Below are 16583 nucleotides of genomic sequence, written 5' to 3'. Positions count from 1 at the left end.
ACTAAAACTAAGTATTAGCTAAATAATATTTAGTTTTCATTTTGGTACTTCTAGAAGTACTATTACCTTGTCACAGATAGGAAGAACTGGAAATGGGTCATAGTTCTCTATCTAGTCTAGGTTCCTAGGGATAGTGGTTGATTAAGTAGATTTCTTTGATTTTTATCAGAAAACATTCATAAACTTAAAAAATATATATATATTTATTGATTTCAGAGAGAGATAGAAACATCAGTGATGAGAGAGTCATTGATCAGCTGTCTCCTGCATGCCCTCTCCTGGGGATCGAGCTGCAACCTGGGCATGTGCCCTGACCGAGAATCGAACCACAGTCTCATGAATCATAGGTCAATGCTCATCTGCTGAGCCACACCTAGCCGGGCCATAAACATTCTTGAAAATAATAACAGCTATTATTTGTTGGTGCCTACTAAGTTATCTTAAAATAATCCAAAGATGGGTAGTCATATTTTCTTTAAAATAATGAGGAGATTGAGGATGAGAAGGTTAAATAGCTTACTTGAGGTCTCCTGCTCAGTGGGAAATTGGGATTAAAAACCAAGTGTTTCTAAGCTTCACTTTCAGACTGTTTCTATTATGCTATGCTTGTGAAGTACTTCTGCACATCACCCTACTCATCCATTGTATTGAGTTTGTTCTCTCTCCAGCCTCTGGGGGTACTTCACAGTAGCCCTTTACTCAGTATACGCCAGCATAATAGAGTTAGTCATCTTATAAAAAGTTACTGTGTGACAAAAATTTCCTATTGTTCCAGTAAGAGGCAAAGGGCAAAGGCATAAGAAGATTATGATATTCCTAAAAGAGAAGGTGATATCTGTGACTAGAAAGGATGAGTAAAAGAAAATAATGATTTGGCTGAACAGTATTAATTCACCCTTTTGTTATTAATACTAGATTGTAAGGAAAACTTTTGAAATGTTTTGTTAAGACTTTTTATTCTGGCTTTGTAGTGGACTAAACAAATATAGACACTTTGCCCTCTATAACTACACAGAAAACATGGATAAAATATCACAAGAAAGAAATATAACAGAGTCAGAAAGAAAGGAAGGGAAATCCTTAGGTGCCAGAAACTAATAGTGACTCTCAATGAAAATTTATGGAGATTCCCTTATTTCTGAGCCAATAAACATTGAAAAGGTAGGAAATGTGGTTGATTGTATATTTTTGGGGGAGGGTAACTTGGACATTTAAAACCTAGCCATTATATTAGAAGCAGTTATTATAAGGTATTTTAGATCTTTGGGGAAAATTAGTTTTTCTCTGAACACAGTCTGTCTTCTGAACAGATTTGTAATTTGCCAGTTTATAAATCCCTAGATTTATAATCTTATCATTTTTATTTCTTTTAGATGTAGATGAATTTAGTCCTGATTTTAAGCAGCAGATGGTAATACTTCAGAACCAGTGCTATACATTCTGTAAACTAAGATTTTTGAAAAATGTCATTCTTTGACTTTAAAGGTTGTATACATTAATTGATACAGAACACAAGTTAGTGTTTAAATGGAATTTGTTTGGGTTTGTTGCACATTGCATTTTCAGTGGCATATTTTTTCACTAAAGTTTTATCTTCAATTCTGAAAAGGCTGTTAAATTGCTTAGCAGTTGTGGAACTCACTCTGATCGATGGTTGCATGTACTATTTTGCTGCCTCTGTGCACTGCCCCAGAGTGAGTGTCTCCCTGTCTAAGTCATCATAAATGCTGACATGCACTCTCTTCTTGGATATTTATGTCCAAAGAGTTTTCTTTCTATGTATACTGATTTCATTGGCCTTGAAGGCTTGTTCTGATTCTGTATCTTCTACATTATAGTCTACCTTGGTTTTAAGGAAAGGTGGTAATTTGATCTTTGTATTTTACAGAGACCATTTCTTAAAATTCTCAAACTAATCTTCAGCCATGGTAAAGATCTATTCAGTAATCTGTTTCAACAATTGGTATAGGCATTTGGCTTTCTTCTTATCACATTTCTGATAAAAGTTATGTGTTTCCTGCTCATATGTTCACCCTACAAATTAAATGTCTTTGCAGCTTTAACTGAACTGGGTTGTAAGTTTCTTAAGAACAGGAGTCATAAGACCAGTTGTATCCTACAGTGCATAGTATAGTCGTATTAGTGTTAGATAAATGTTTGTTTATAGTTCTAGATATCAATCCAAATTATATTACTATAATACTCAAGTCATTTCATAGCTGTTTCTTAAGTTAAATACCTCTCATTTCTTTAACTTTTCTTATAATATTTCTAAAGAAATTGGAATGAAGGTATGGGACTCATAGATTAAACAACTAAAGATGAAGCCACTCAGCATAGCAAATGTTCTTCATTTTAGCTAAGGTAAAAGTAAATTCTGGGGGGTTGGTTATAATACACGTGCTACTACATGTTAATAATGTCCTACAAAGCGACCAACTTTGGAACTACTAGGTCTTAATTACATGGAAGGTTTACTTTGTAAAAATTCATTCAAATATATACTTATTTGTTTTATGTATGTTATACTTCAGTATAAGTAAAATATAAAGTTAAACAAAAATAGAACAGCTATAATACAGGGTGGGACAAAGGTAGGTTTACAGTTCATATAGAAAATAATACAATAATTAATAAACAGTAATACAAGAATAAACTGTGTTTTGTGTACTCACAACTATAAATCTACTTTTGCCCCACCCTGTATAGTAATTTTATTTGGCTGACCCATCATCGATTTTGGCAGAGGGAAGGGGGAGGAGTAAAGAAGATGCAAGAATATTACAGTAAAAAAGTTTACTGAATAGAGCTACTGTGATTTTATAAATGTCACTCATAAAGAATTTTAGTTTAATGATCTTACTAGGAATGGTGGCAAGGGAAGAGTCAGACTAGAGGCAGCATTGTATAGTGGTTATAGCACAGACTGACTCAAGCCTTATTCATAGTCTGATTCAGATCCCAGTTTTGTAATTTACTAGCTCTGGAACCTTGAGTAAATAAATTACTTTATTCCTTAAAGTTATTTAAGTTATTTAAGTTGTTTAAATTCTCTGTGCCTTAGCTTCCTCATTTATTAAATGAGGATAATAATACCAAACTCATATTATTATTATTATTATTATTATTATTATTATTATAAGTTAATATACATAAAACACTTAGAAAAATGCCTGGCACATGATATGCAATGTGTTTACTTAATAAAAAATGTAAAGTGCTGTTTTAAAACATTTAGACATTTGTTTTGATCTTTTACTGCTATTATAACACATTGGATTATTACTGTTTGCATATCAACTTTCTTCATTATACTAACCTAGGGTAGGATACTTACTTTATCTCTTTATTTCTAGCATTTATTGCTAGTTCTTATTTTGCCACCTTTGAGAAGTGAAAAGTTGAATCTCTAAGCACTTGAGTTTTCTGCATCAATTTTCTCATATAAAATTGAGGTTTTCTTACATATGTGAAATAATGTTGATGTTTTATATAAACTATTTAAATAGAGATTGAGACAAAAGATGTAGGAAACAAAATCAGACTAGCAAATTTTGTTTTTTTCATACTATATGCCCTTTATAGTGCTCTTTTGTGTGTTTTAAATGTGTTGTGCCAGTTCATGGAAAGCCTAAGAACCTTGCAAATCTACAGGTTTATTTTCTGTTCCCTTTTCTTATTATAATTGTCACACCATAAACTCCATGATACAACATTATGATTTTTTTTTTTAATTATATATTTTAAAGAAATTAATAAAGAAATAGTCACTTATAGTTACCCACATATTTACTTTTTCTGGCATTATGTATTCCATCTTGAAGATTTGAGTTTATATTTCATGTTATATTTCCCTTCAGACTGTAGAAATTCCTTTAGCATTTCTTGTAGTGTAGATCTGCTGGCACCAAGTTCTCAAGGTCTCTTAGTTTTCATCTGAAAATGTTTTTATTTTACTTTTGAAGGATATTTTCACCAGATACAGATTTCTAGGTTGATCTGTTTTTTCTTTTAGCACCTTAAAAACGTTGTTCAGTTGTTTCCTTATCTTATTGTCTGTGATGAGAAGTCAGTCATAATTTTTATTGTTATCCCATTATATATAATGTATCATTTTTCTCTAGATGCTTTTAAGATTTTCTTTCTCCTTCCCCTTCTCTAATTGCAGATTGGCTCTGTTGTACCTAGTGCGAGTTTCTTTGCATTTATCCTCTTTAAGTTTTCTGACCCTGAATTTCTAAACTTTTTCTCTTCATCAAATTTGGAAACTTTCATCCATTACTTTTTCAAATACTTTTTTTTCTTTCCTTCTTAGGACTCCATTTATATGTATGGTAGTTTTTTGTTATTGTTCCATAGGTTCCTGAAGCTCTATTTATTTTTTCAGCCTTTTTCTCTGTTCTTCAGATTGTATATATTTTATGGCTCTCTGTTAAGACATCTCCAATCTGCTCTTAAGTTCCTTCAATGAATTTTTATTTCAGAGTTTTAATTATAGAATTTCTGTTTTGTTCTTTTTGTAGTTTTTATTTCTCTGCTGAGATTTCTGTTACTCACTGGGAATATATTTCCCCTTTTGTCCTTCAGCATAGTTATAGCTGTTTAAAAATTCTTGTGTTCTATTTCTGGAATCTTGAATCATCTTGAGTAAGTTTCTATTACTTGCCCTCTCCCTTGATTATGGATCATACTTTCTAATTTGTTCATGTCTAGTAATTTTGGAGTGTATCTTGGACATTGTTAATGATATGTTGTAGAGACTCTAGATTCTGTTACATTCTTCTGAGAAGACTTTTTTTTCTGCATCAGGCAATTAACTTGACTGATCTCAAATTCTCAGTTTTCCTCTGTGGTGGCGAGCAGCTGAGTTATCTGTTTAGTTCTTTTAAGCTTAGTTGGGCTGCTTAGCGTCTGCTCCATAGATGTGTAATTCAAAATCAGGCAAACAGAGTTTATATATAGGTTCCTCTCCAACTCTTCTTTTCTGTGGTTTCCCTGTACGTTTTCCAGATTCTGTGCTCACTTCAAACACTATCCTCTAATTCTTCAAGCCAGGAAGACTAGGTCTTCTGCATTTTTTTTTTCTTTTAGTGGTACCAGCTGTGCTTCCCTTCGAGCTAAAGCCCGTTTAAAAAAAAGAAAAAGAAAAGAAACCATGCAGTGCTGTTTCCTTCTCCTAAACACACTCTCTTTTTCCTGCTTTTGATTTGCCTTCAGATAGTTGAGTTTTATTTGTTTTGTTTTGTTTTTGTTCAGAGTTTATAATTATATGTGAGGGGTTTGGTTTGATTGGAACTACTTCACCATTACTAAAGCAGAATCTAAGATTTAAATTGAAATGAGGATACCTTACTCTAATGTTTTACCTTCTTTGTACCTTAGGTACCCTCTTAGTGGCATGTGTTTACCATCTTTTAAGGAATGGATTGAAAATACCCTTGGAGTAAATTTGGAGCATAAAACTACCTCTAAAGTAAGCAAATAAGAACAATTACTAATATGCTTAACTCTGTGTGTGTGTGTGTTTAATTCCAAATTAATTAGACTTATCTTTGTAATTGCATTTGTCATGTTTTTCTGTTAAGAAGTTTACTAGTTATATTGACCTTGTTAGGGTGTAGTTTCACTTATCTGGAAGTAGGATTAGAAAACTTTACACTGTATACATATCAAACTAATGACATTGTATTTCTTTATATTATTATGATTTTTATTATTTATTATTATTTGCTATGCCATAGTATTCTGCATGTCCCTGTAACTGGATATAAGTTCTGTAAGTGCAGGGGCTATGGCTAACACTATATTCTCCATTATATCCACCATGTTATTAAGGACTGTAAGTATTTAGTGAGTACTTACTTGATTTATTTATAAATCCACTGATACATTTTATTTTAGTAGTTAAATTAGGCTAAACAACTAATTCCTTCTCTTCCCAAACCAAATTCTTTTAACTTTTCTTAAAAGATCTCTTTTTTCATCACCTTAATTCTCTCTTGACTATTTGTAATTACTTTTTTTACATTGATGCAATCTACATACCATATTCAGAAATATCACTAGTTTTATTTACATGCACTTTTTCTTCTGTTTTTGAGCCCTTTTCAATTTTCAGTAACTTACAAAATAATAATCTGTATGTATGGTTAGGGTGTTTTTGGTTATTTGCTTCAGGGTGGATTCCATGAGGTCAAGATTTTTTTTCTGTTTAATTCACCACTGTCTCCCCAGGGCTTAGAACAATGCCTGACTTATACCATACACTCAATAAGTATTTATTATCTAAATATATAATAATCCTGCAGGAGATTGGTTCTAGGACCCTTGTGGATACCAAAATCTGTGGATGCTCAAGTCTCTTATATAAAATGCTGTAATATTTGTATATAACCTATTTTTGCATATAATCTACAGCAGCGTATGCCTACGTATCACTTCATTCACAAGGATTCAGTGTAGTGCTTGACCTGTGTCAAAGTTTTCTTTTTGGAACTTCCAGGGATTTTTAAAAAAATATTTTTGATCTACCATTGGTTGTATCTGTGTATGCAAAACTCACATATACAGAGGGCCAACTGTAAAATTAAAAATGAAATACAGGGCTATATAAATATCGTATTTTTCTTTAATATTTTTATATTTTCTTTTTTCCAAATACTATGTGATGGTTAGTTTTTTCATAGCAAATTTGATTTGGGCAGCCATTTATACATCTCTTTCTATATGGTAGGTAATATTAGGTGCTTTTCACAAAAATTATCACATTTAACCTTCCATCCTATACAGCTAACCTTCTGGCAGCTGTATAAATTTGGTGGTGATAATGTCATTTAACAGATTCAGAAGCCAAAGCTCACAGAAGTTGGTTGACTTGCCCAGTGTCACATAGCTTTAAAGTTGAAGATTAATTTTTCAAGTTACCTATTAGTTGAAATTAAGTATCAAGTTTATAATTATGTTGTGAGTTTTTAAAGCAGTCTATAAAATGAGTTTTATTACTTATATTGTGAGGATTTTTGCTATTCATTTTAAAATTATAATTGGAGTATAGGAAATGATACATTTTATCTGTAGGTCAAGTATCTTTCCCCCAGTCTCCTTAATGTAAAGTTGAAGGTTTGAAATGTTGCTAGCTTTCTTGTTCTTTTTTTTTTTTATATCTCCACCAGAGGATATTTTTCCCATTGCTTTTCAGAGAGAGTGGAAGGGGCGGAGAGGGAAAGAGAGATAGAGAGAGAAAAACATCAATGTGAGAAAGAGACACACTGATTGGTTGCCTCCTGCACCCACCCCGAGTGGGGCCGAGCCTGCAACCGAGTTACGTGCCCTTGGCCAGAATCGAACCCGGGACCCTTCGGTCTGTGGGCCAATGCTCTAACCACTGAGAAAACCAGATAGGGCTATCTTCCTTGTTCTTTTTTTTTTTTTAAATATATCTATTGATTTCAGAGAGAGGAAAGGAGAGGAAGAGAGGGAGATAGAAACATCAATGATGAGAGAGTCATCGATCCGCTGCAGCCCACAACCCGGGCATGTGCCCTAAACGGGAATCGAACACTGATCGCCTGCATCCTAGGTCAACGCTCAACCACTGAGCCACGCCCTGCCGGGCTATCTTCCTTGTTCTTGATTGCAGTCTTTAGAAAGAAGAAAAAGATTTGCCATAGAAGCAAAAGAAGAAACATAAGGCTTCTATAACTTATGTTACAGAATGTGATTAACCAGACCATTTGCAATTTGTTACTGTCACAAAGTTGATTTCCATACATATTATTTGGTATTTTTCTATGCTTTTGTCTTAGTTTGGATATAAACATTTTACATTTTATAGTCACTGTCCATAACAGAGGTATTCAAAATTTATTTTCTAGAAATAAGCCAAAGAAAACCAATTTTATTTTCTAGGCATCCTTAAATCCTGGTGATACACCCCCTTCTGTTGTAAATGAAGATTTTCTTCATGAACTTAAAGAAACTAATATTTCATATTCACAAGAAGCAGATGATCGAGTATTTAGAGCTCATGGTAAGCAATTTTATATAAGTGCTATTTATTTTTAATTTAAAAATTTTCTGTCATGTAAGATGTTTATGGTATTTTCTTTTTTAAACCACAAAACAGGTCATTGTCTTCATGAGATATTTTTACTCAGGGAAGGAATTTTTCATCGAATTCCTGATATAGTTTTATGGCCAAGTAAGTTGTTCTTTTTCTTGTATTCTTAATTTAGTATTGTTAAATTTTAAGTAAACTTTGTATTGGAAATATATAATTTTTAACATATGAGTTATAAAAAAATATAACTTTTTAGAGTTTAGTAAAGGTCATAAAGTTCTTTCTTGATCTGATCATCCTGAGCTATTGATTTTAATAATTGATTTTGTTGATGATCAAGTCTTCATTTTAAGTAAATAAATAAGTAAAATATCATTAGGAGATTAGTAGAAATAAATATATTAGGTTGGTAGAAAATGTATTTTTGTTTAATTTGGAAGCTTAATGAAGTTAGTATCAATAATGATATAGTCAAATCATTAATTAAAATAATTAAACTCTTAATTAAAATAATTGATTACTGCAAACTAATAATAATTTGTTGATATCTGCTTGTGGGTTAAAAAAAGCCTGATGATGAGATGGTGAAACAAGTTGTTTTATAAACATATTGTCTTGGACATGAATAGTTAAATTTTGAGGAATTAATTTCATTCAGGAATTTGGCTTGAGACAGAGGATGTATGAGCTCTCTGTTATTTTGCTCTTCTGATGCACTGTATTTCTACATATGGTTTTTATATCCATCTCTTCTATCAGAAAATTTAAAGCAGAACAGGTATATTGTTCCTTACTGTCTGTAGTTGCCTTTTTAAAAAATGTTCCATTGATCTCCTTATCTTTTTTCCTCTTTACACTTTGTAAAAGTAGACAGAATATCTTATTTTTCAAAAAAATGGCTTATTCATGGACTCTCAGTTCTTAGATGTGATCCTTCTACTTTGCTGGGAGTATCTGAGAGAAGAATCGTACTTTAATATGGGGATAGAGGGAGGTAACATACATAGCAGAAAAGTCCAAGATTATATGTAGCTGAGATGAAATTACTTTCCTAATACTTGTGATATATATTTTTTGTGTATTTAGAAGACTGTGAAATAAGTCTTTTGTCTCTGGTAGTTTAGAAATTTAGCATCTCCTGAAACGAAGAAAAGGTATACTCAAATAGAAGAAATGCTTTTGTTTTGTCTGCCTGTTTTAATAGCTTTAGGCTACTCCTCTACCAAGATTTAGGAAAGGTTCATTCCATTTTTTTACTGGAAGGAATGACATGTATCAATTTTTATTTCCCAAAGAACCTAATAGGTATATCTTGAGTGGAACTTTCTACTGTGCCTTTTAGGTATTTTCTTTATATATCTGGGTATTAAAATACTAAGATAATTACCATAATGGTAATATATGTCTTGCTTTAAGAAATCCAAATATTTTTTAAAATCAGATTTTGGAAACATGGAGTTAGTTATTGCACAAAAGTTTCTTTCTTTTTTTTTTTTTTTTTTTAATCCTCACCCGAGGACATGCTGAGAGAGAGAGAGACACTTTGAGGTGAGAGGGAGACTTTGATTGGTTGCCTTCTGTATCTGCCCTGACCAGGTATCGAACCTGCAACCCAGGCATGTGCCCTGATTGGGAATTGAACCGGCATCTTTTGGCGCCAGGGTGATGCTCAACCAACTGAGCCACTCTAGCTGGGCTGTATAAAAGTTTCTTTATGCTGCAAAATACTTCCATCACAACTTTGTCCTTCCATTTTATCTTTTACCATCCCAATTTCCAATTCAGGCCCTTATCAGTGCATATCTGGAATTTTGCTGTAGCCTTAAAGGTTGTCATGCCTCAAGTCTCTTTTTCCTCCAAACTTCCCATACACTCTTGAAAGGTTAATTTTAAAAAAATACTCCTTTTGCCATCTTGTTCCATACCACATGAATCTTTCTGAAAAGTGTATTGGTGCCTGAATCAAGATTATATTTTTAATTTCTTCTGTTGAATTTTCCAGTATGAGGACTTCTTGGGAATAGTTTATCTCCCAACAGGTTATCAATTCACTGAGGCCTTTAAGTTTAATGTAAATTTTCTATTGATGATAAAGTTCAAGTTTTTCTTTGCATGAAGGCAAGTTTTGACACAATGTGGTAACCTGAGACAATGTGATATTTCAGAGTGGAGGTGGCTGTCTCATCTTTCAGTTTGAATATGTATATATGCCATATATATAATATATATATACATATCTAGGAAATCTATCATTGTAGATGTCTTTAAGTTGGGCTGTAATCTGAATCTGATTTCTAAATGTTGATTTAATAGAATATCTAGGGCTTGTCAAAGAGTAAGAATTTGTAATATATGTAACTTCTCTGATTTAGAGTATTCTTTAAAGCAGAATTTGTCACCATTCTGACCTTTACACAGTGTGGTTATCGCTCTTTTTTTTAGTTTGGACAAGTAGTTAGTGACTTATACAATGTTGTCCGTGGTAAGAATGCTTGTAAAAATAGTCTTTTTTAGCAATAACATATTTAAAAATTTATTTCACTTATTAAATTTAGTATTTATGTATTATTTTCTAAGTACCAAATATGAAAACTTTCAGGTCTGAAATCTAAATACCAAAACTTTAAGGTCTGTGAAAATATGTGCCTAGGTACTGTTCTAGGTATTGAGGATAAGCAGTGAACAAAACAAAAATCCCTGGTCTCAGGTGTAATACAGTATATTTGGAGGAGAGGGGAACAGAACAATAAACAGATAAATATGTAATATATTGAGTGGTATAAAGAAAAACAAGACAGAAGATAGCAAAATAGGATAGGTAGTAGGATGAGGGAGTGCTCTATCAGATAACGTGCTCAAGGGATAGCTTCTGATTAGGTGACAATCCTAGAAATAGTTTTGCCTTGTTAAAGGTTTTTAACAGACATATTTGGGTATGTTATTAATTATCAGTGGACAATTAATATTTAGTAAAAACTTACCGCAAACAGTAAAGCCTATGAGCTTAATCCGAAATCTTGAAAATGAATTTTTATTAGAAATTGGAATGATACAAATGACATATATTCCTAGCTTTAAGCAACTTTGAAAAATGATAATTACAGCTTTTATAGAACAGTATTTTTATATTCATAAAAGGATATTCTTTTGCATATTTTCCTTTGCATCCTTTTTTTTTTCTTTCAGGCCCTTAGCAAGTAATACTTGATTTGTGTAATACTTGATTTGTGCATGGTTTGCTTACCTCAGGTCTCTCTTTCCTTCATGTTATTTTATATTCCATAAGAAGAGTGATCTTTGTAAAAGACTTTTTGTCATGTTCCTCTCCTTGAGGCCCTATGGCTAGTCAGATTGATTCTTAGCACCTCTTGCTTGGTATTTAAAGTCTTCTCCAGTCATGTTTTTGTTATTTATAACTTTTATACCAATAACTGTGTACCTTTCAATTATGTACAATAGAAAGGAATTCATATGCAATATATTATACATAATATTTTAAAATTTGTTTAAAAAGAATCATCAACAGATGCAAAAATTAGTGGGTGGAAGTATGATGAGAAGCATGGTATTTATATAGTTTAAGTATCCCACCACAGGATACATATTAATTATAATAATTTTAGAGAGGAGAAACCTAGCAGGTACTACATAACCAAAAGATGAAAATTAGCATTACCAGAAATGATACTTGTCTTCATCGTGCACCTCCAGACATCACATGCTGAGAAAGGCACATCACTTCTGCAGAATTCCTGCCAAAATGTATAACCTGAATTTAATCACGAGAAAACATCATACAAATCCAAATCGAGGGGCATGCTATGAAATAACTGACCAGTGCTCTTCAAAAGAGTCAAGGTCATGAATGTCAAAGTTAGACTGAAGAACTGTCTCAGATTAAAGAAGATTAGGGAGACATGAAGACTAAATGCAGTGTGTGATCCTGGTCTAGAAAAGAGGATAATAGAGGAACAGTTGGCCAAATGTGCATAAGGTCTGTAGATTAGTTAATAGTATTGTATCAGTGTCGATTGCTTGGTTGTGATCATTGAACTATAGTTACGTTGGATGTTAGTTTTGCAGCTGGGTGAAGGAAATTTTTTGTACCATTTTTGCAACTATTTTGTAACTATGAAATTATTTCAAAAAAGTTAAAAGATAAATCATGAACAATTTGTTTTAATATAGCTATTTCATGTGTTAATGAGTGAATAAATGAAGGGAAAGATTACTTTATAGACCCATATTTTTCAGATTTACCCAGATGTTATTCATGTTTCTGTGATTAATTTATTTTCCCTTCTTTCAACAGCATGTCATGATGATGTAGTTAAGATTGTGAATCTAGCGTGCAAATATAACCTTTGTATCATACCAATTGGTGGTAGGTATTGTGCCTTTTGAATTTTAATATGATATAAATTTGTTCTTTCGATTTAAAATATTTATACTTTAAATACTTGTGCCATCCCACTGAAAACAAATATTTTTGTAATTATGATAAGGTTATTCTGAAAAATTGTTGTGCTCCTCATTTCTATTCCTAGTAGATCTACCTAAGATGTGATTGATGTACCTAAGAAGCCTTAATTCATGGTTTCTTTTTCATGTGGACTCTTGATGAAGCTGTGATTTTAATGCCTAAATAAGAATATATTTCTTCTTTAGTAATTTCTAATCTTTATCCTTATGGAGAGAATATTTTTCAAAGGTAAATATACACAATGTAAACCTTTGAGAAGGAATGCAGTGTGTGTAAATGATCTACAAGGACATTGGTGACCAAATCAATATCTTTTTAATAATGAGAACTGATACCTTTTCGCATCTTAAGACAGATTTCATCTTTCTTGATCTTTCATCAACCACGTTATTTTAGCAACTTTCACAAGGCAAAGGAAATTGCCTTCACTGACTGCATTGGCAGTGATGGAATGGAAATAAGACCCCAACATATCAGAAGCTTCATATTCCTTCTTCAGCTGATACTTCCTGTTGAATTCATACAACAAAGGCACTACAGTGCTACTTTTAATGAACAATTTTTCTGATTTCAAATAACTGACAAGCATAATAGTGGTTATTGAGCACAGGCATGTTTTTAACTGACAATTCATGGTTTCACCTTGTAAAATTAAGCTGAGTCTCATGTGTCAACACCCCTTATACTTCTTACCTTGTATCAAGGTGACTCCATGTTTTCTGTCCAAAACGCATGGAAGTACCAATTAAGAATTTATTCTGATGTATGTTGATACAGATATGGTTAAGAACTAAGAACACTATATTCTGTATTGGGTTCAAGAAATCATTTTTCCTTTGACAACAAATGTTAATGGAAAACAGGAGTATATTGTTTAAATACTTCTGTGTATTTATTTTATATTAAAATCACTTTTTCACCAAAGAAATTTGTTTTTGAGTATCATATAATCTGGGCAATTTTAACTTGTTTGTATTCTAATTTATTAAAGCCTTTTTGTATGAGCATATGAGATATTGAGTGATAAATGAATCTCAGAATTACGGCCGAAAAGAGGTAATGGTGTCTCTAGTTTTATAGGCTAGGTATTTTAATTTTTTATTTTAAACTATTTTTTCATAGTAATCATTAGTTTAGAACTTTTCTAATCATGTTTTTGGAGTTTCACAAATTGCTAGGGGCTTCACTTGAGTGTGCCCAGGGGATGGAGTGTGCCCATTGCTTTCAGCTCCATAATAGTTCTTCATTTTGGCATGCAGCATAAAATAAAGGTGAGTTTGCTTTTAGTGTGCTAGCATTTACAAATTACATTTTGCAAAGTAGATACAGGTATTACTTCCATAGGAGGCTTATTTGTATACTTTGTATATATAACTAAAAATAAAATATTTAAACATAAAGTTGTTGTTTTCTATTTTGGCAGGAGGTACAAGTGTCTCATACGGCCTGAAATGTCCTGCAGATGAGACAAGAACAATTATTTCTTTGGACACTTCACAAATGGTATATGCTTAAGATATATTTGAAAATAGTATTTGGTTAAAAAATTGTATTCATGGCTCAGTCTTCTTGGTCATTAAAGAGTATATTGTCCACTTTGTTTTAAATTAGTTTCATGGTTATATTTTACCCTTGTGTTCTGGCCAGGGCAAAAAGAATTTTTTTGTAACTTTAATTTGAAATTCTTTTAAGCACCAAAGTAGAGAAAACAGTATATCCATTCTGTAGATTAGGTAATTATTAACATTTTGAGATATTGGTTTTATCTTTTTTTCTCTCTCTACTTACTATTTTAAAGCATATTCTGATATTTTGCTGCTTTGCACCTAAATATTTATATGTAACTCTTTATCAGAGGACATTTTCTCACTATTTTATTATCACTCCTGGCAAAGTTAAAAGTAAATCCTTGTATCATTTAATGTCCATCCAGTCAACATTCACATGTTCTGATTGTCCCATAATTGTCTTTATTTTAAGTTCATTTGTTCAAATGGAGATTCATATGAGGCCCACGTTAGCTTTGGCTGTTTCTTAAGTCTCATTTTAATTGAAGCCCTTTTCTTCCTTTTTGAATGCTACTGACTTAGAGAGAGAAACTAGGTTATTTGTAGTATAGAATATGTCATATTTTGAGTTTGTTGCTTCTTCTTGGTGTCATTTAACTCTTCTTTTAGGCTCTGTATGTCCTCTAAACCTGAAGTTATATATAAAATCCAGTTAGATTCAGGCACAGCTTTAAATATTTTATTAAGCAAAAATATCTCAAAGATGACGATGTGTGTTTCTATGCCAGGTCACAAAGAGAGGTACTTAATAGCTAGTTACCCACTTCTAGTGTTGCTAAAATTGATCAGGAAGTTCAGGTAGTGACAGCCTAATTATTCTACTACATTTTACCCAAAAACCTTTTTCCCTTATCCCAGAGTTTAAGAAAAGGTAATTTTTTGTGAAGACAGCTTAAAAGTAGCCTCTTCTGGGATAGGCCTTGGAATATGTTTGAATTTCTGGCTTTTTACCTAAACCTGTTACTGAATGTGTAAAACTGAGATAGTAATACTATGGAAGTTTACTGTGAAGATTAAATGAGGTAATATATGTAAAAATATTAACATCGAATAGGTGCTTAAAATTCTGTTACAGAATTTTAAATGCTGGATTTTTAACCACTTATTTTGGTTATACTCACTGCCTTTAACATCGGACTCTCAAATATTACAATGGATGTGTGGTCCGTATAATTGTGATTTGCATTGAAGTCAGTAAGCTATATCTGTGCATGGTTTTGCACAATGTACTTCTGATGCAATATGTACAAAATACAATGAAAATTAGTTATATGAGTTTTCTACTTAAATATATATAATAATACTAAGACCTATTGACCTTGAAAGTTTTAGTTTTATTGTTGACTTGTATGGGGTAGTGTATAGTGGAGGTAATAAGGTAGCTAATACAGTCTCTTTAGGTTTCTCTATGAGTATCTATAAGGTGGTTTTTAAATTTGTCTCTTTAGTTTTTTTGTTCTACCTAAAATATGTCTGGACTCCTGGTAAATACAGGGTATATAATTAGCACAAATATGTAATTGCTTCAAGAATCAGTCTACTAGGGCAGAAGATGTATATAAATTATTATAATAATAGGTTCCATCATATTATTAAATTTTGTCTTTTAACTTTACAGTTTAATACTTACTTTTGTTTAGCTGCCATGGCATTAAAAAGCCTGATTTTGCCATAGTTATATTGAAATCACTATTGTTTATTTTGAGAGTATAATTATAATGATAGTTTTCTATAACATAAAAAGGTATATTCACATACATCATCTTATTTAATGTTTATCATAACCCTGTGAATTAAGTAGTGCAGTTATTTGTATGCATTCAAATTTGGAGTATATGCAGCCTGAGACTGTTATTTTCATATTACCTATTGTGTTCTTTCCTTTTTATTATTTAACTAAACTTATGTTCATTAGTTATTGCCATGAAGTTGAACATATCAAAGTACATAGAAAGCTTCTGTGGAATCCAGAAGAAGATGTTACCTGATTGCTCAGCCAAATAAAAAGGGAATGGAGTCTGCTCTTAATAGTAGAAGTAAATTCATCAAGATTCATATGTATATAAATTAGGTCAAAAAAGTTAAAAACATTTTTTTGACAGGCATACATTTGGTAATTTGAGCCAGATGATAGTTTTTTTCTTTTCAGCAGGAGGCAGGGATGTGCTTTTTGCTTTGGAGAAAAAATAAAGTAGGAATGTCATTTACTATATTCAAATGTGTTTGCAGGTATCTTTTTAAAATCTCACTGTGGCCATCTTCTGATATTCTTAAATTAGATATGATTGCTAACTGTTAACAGTAGTGTAGAAAGTATTTATAAAATGACGGGAACTGTGTATGCTAAGCTTTTCATGTGTAGTAGTATCTCATTTAATTTTTTTAGCAACCCTGTGAGTAGGTATTGTTATCCACACTTTGCAAATAAGGAAACACTAAGCTTAGACAGTTACCTAATTTGCCTAAGACAAGA

At 32.0% G+C, this 16583-nt stretch overlaps 1 protein-coding gene across 2 annotated transcripts in view; it reads left to right on the top strand.

Annotated features, from left to right (window-relative positions):
- Positions 1-16583, top strand: part of AGPS (alkylglycerone phosphate synthase) — a 117950-nt gene that overhangs the window by 25617 nt on the left and 75750 nt on the right. For both annotated transcript variants that reach the window (XM_016225126.2, XM_087819746.1), the window contains exons 3-7: positions 5383-5473; positions 7909-8029; positions 8126-8200; positions 12372-12443; positions 13966-14045. In XM_016225126.2, coding sequence (XP_016080612.2) covers positions 5383-5473; positions 7909-8029; positions 8126-8200; positions 12372-12443; positions 13966-14045 — 439 coding nt within the window. The remainder of the gene's footprint in view (positions 1-5382; positions 5474-7908; positions 8030-8125; positions 8201-12371; positions 12444-13965; positions 14046-16583) is intronic.

The sequence above is a fragment of the Miniopterus natalensis genome, chromosome 8 (genome assembly GCF_054644295.1).
Source record: "Miniopterus natalensis isolate mMinNat1 chromosome 8, mMinNat1.hap1, whole genome shotgun sequence".
NCBI lineage: Eukaryota > Metazoa > Chordata > Mammalia > Chiroptera > Miniopteridae > Miniopterus > Miniopterus natalensis.
The sequence above is the reverse complement of the archived record's forward strand: the minus strand, read 5'-3'. Positions and strand labels throughout refer to the sequence as shown.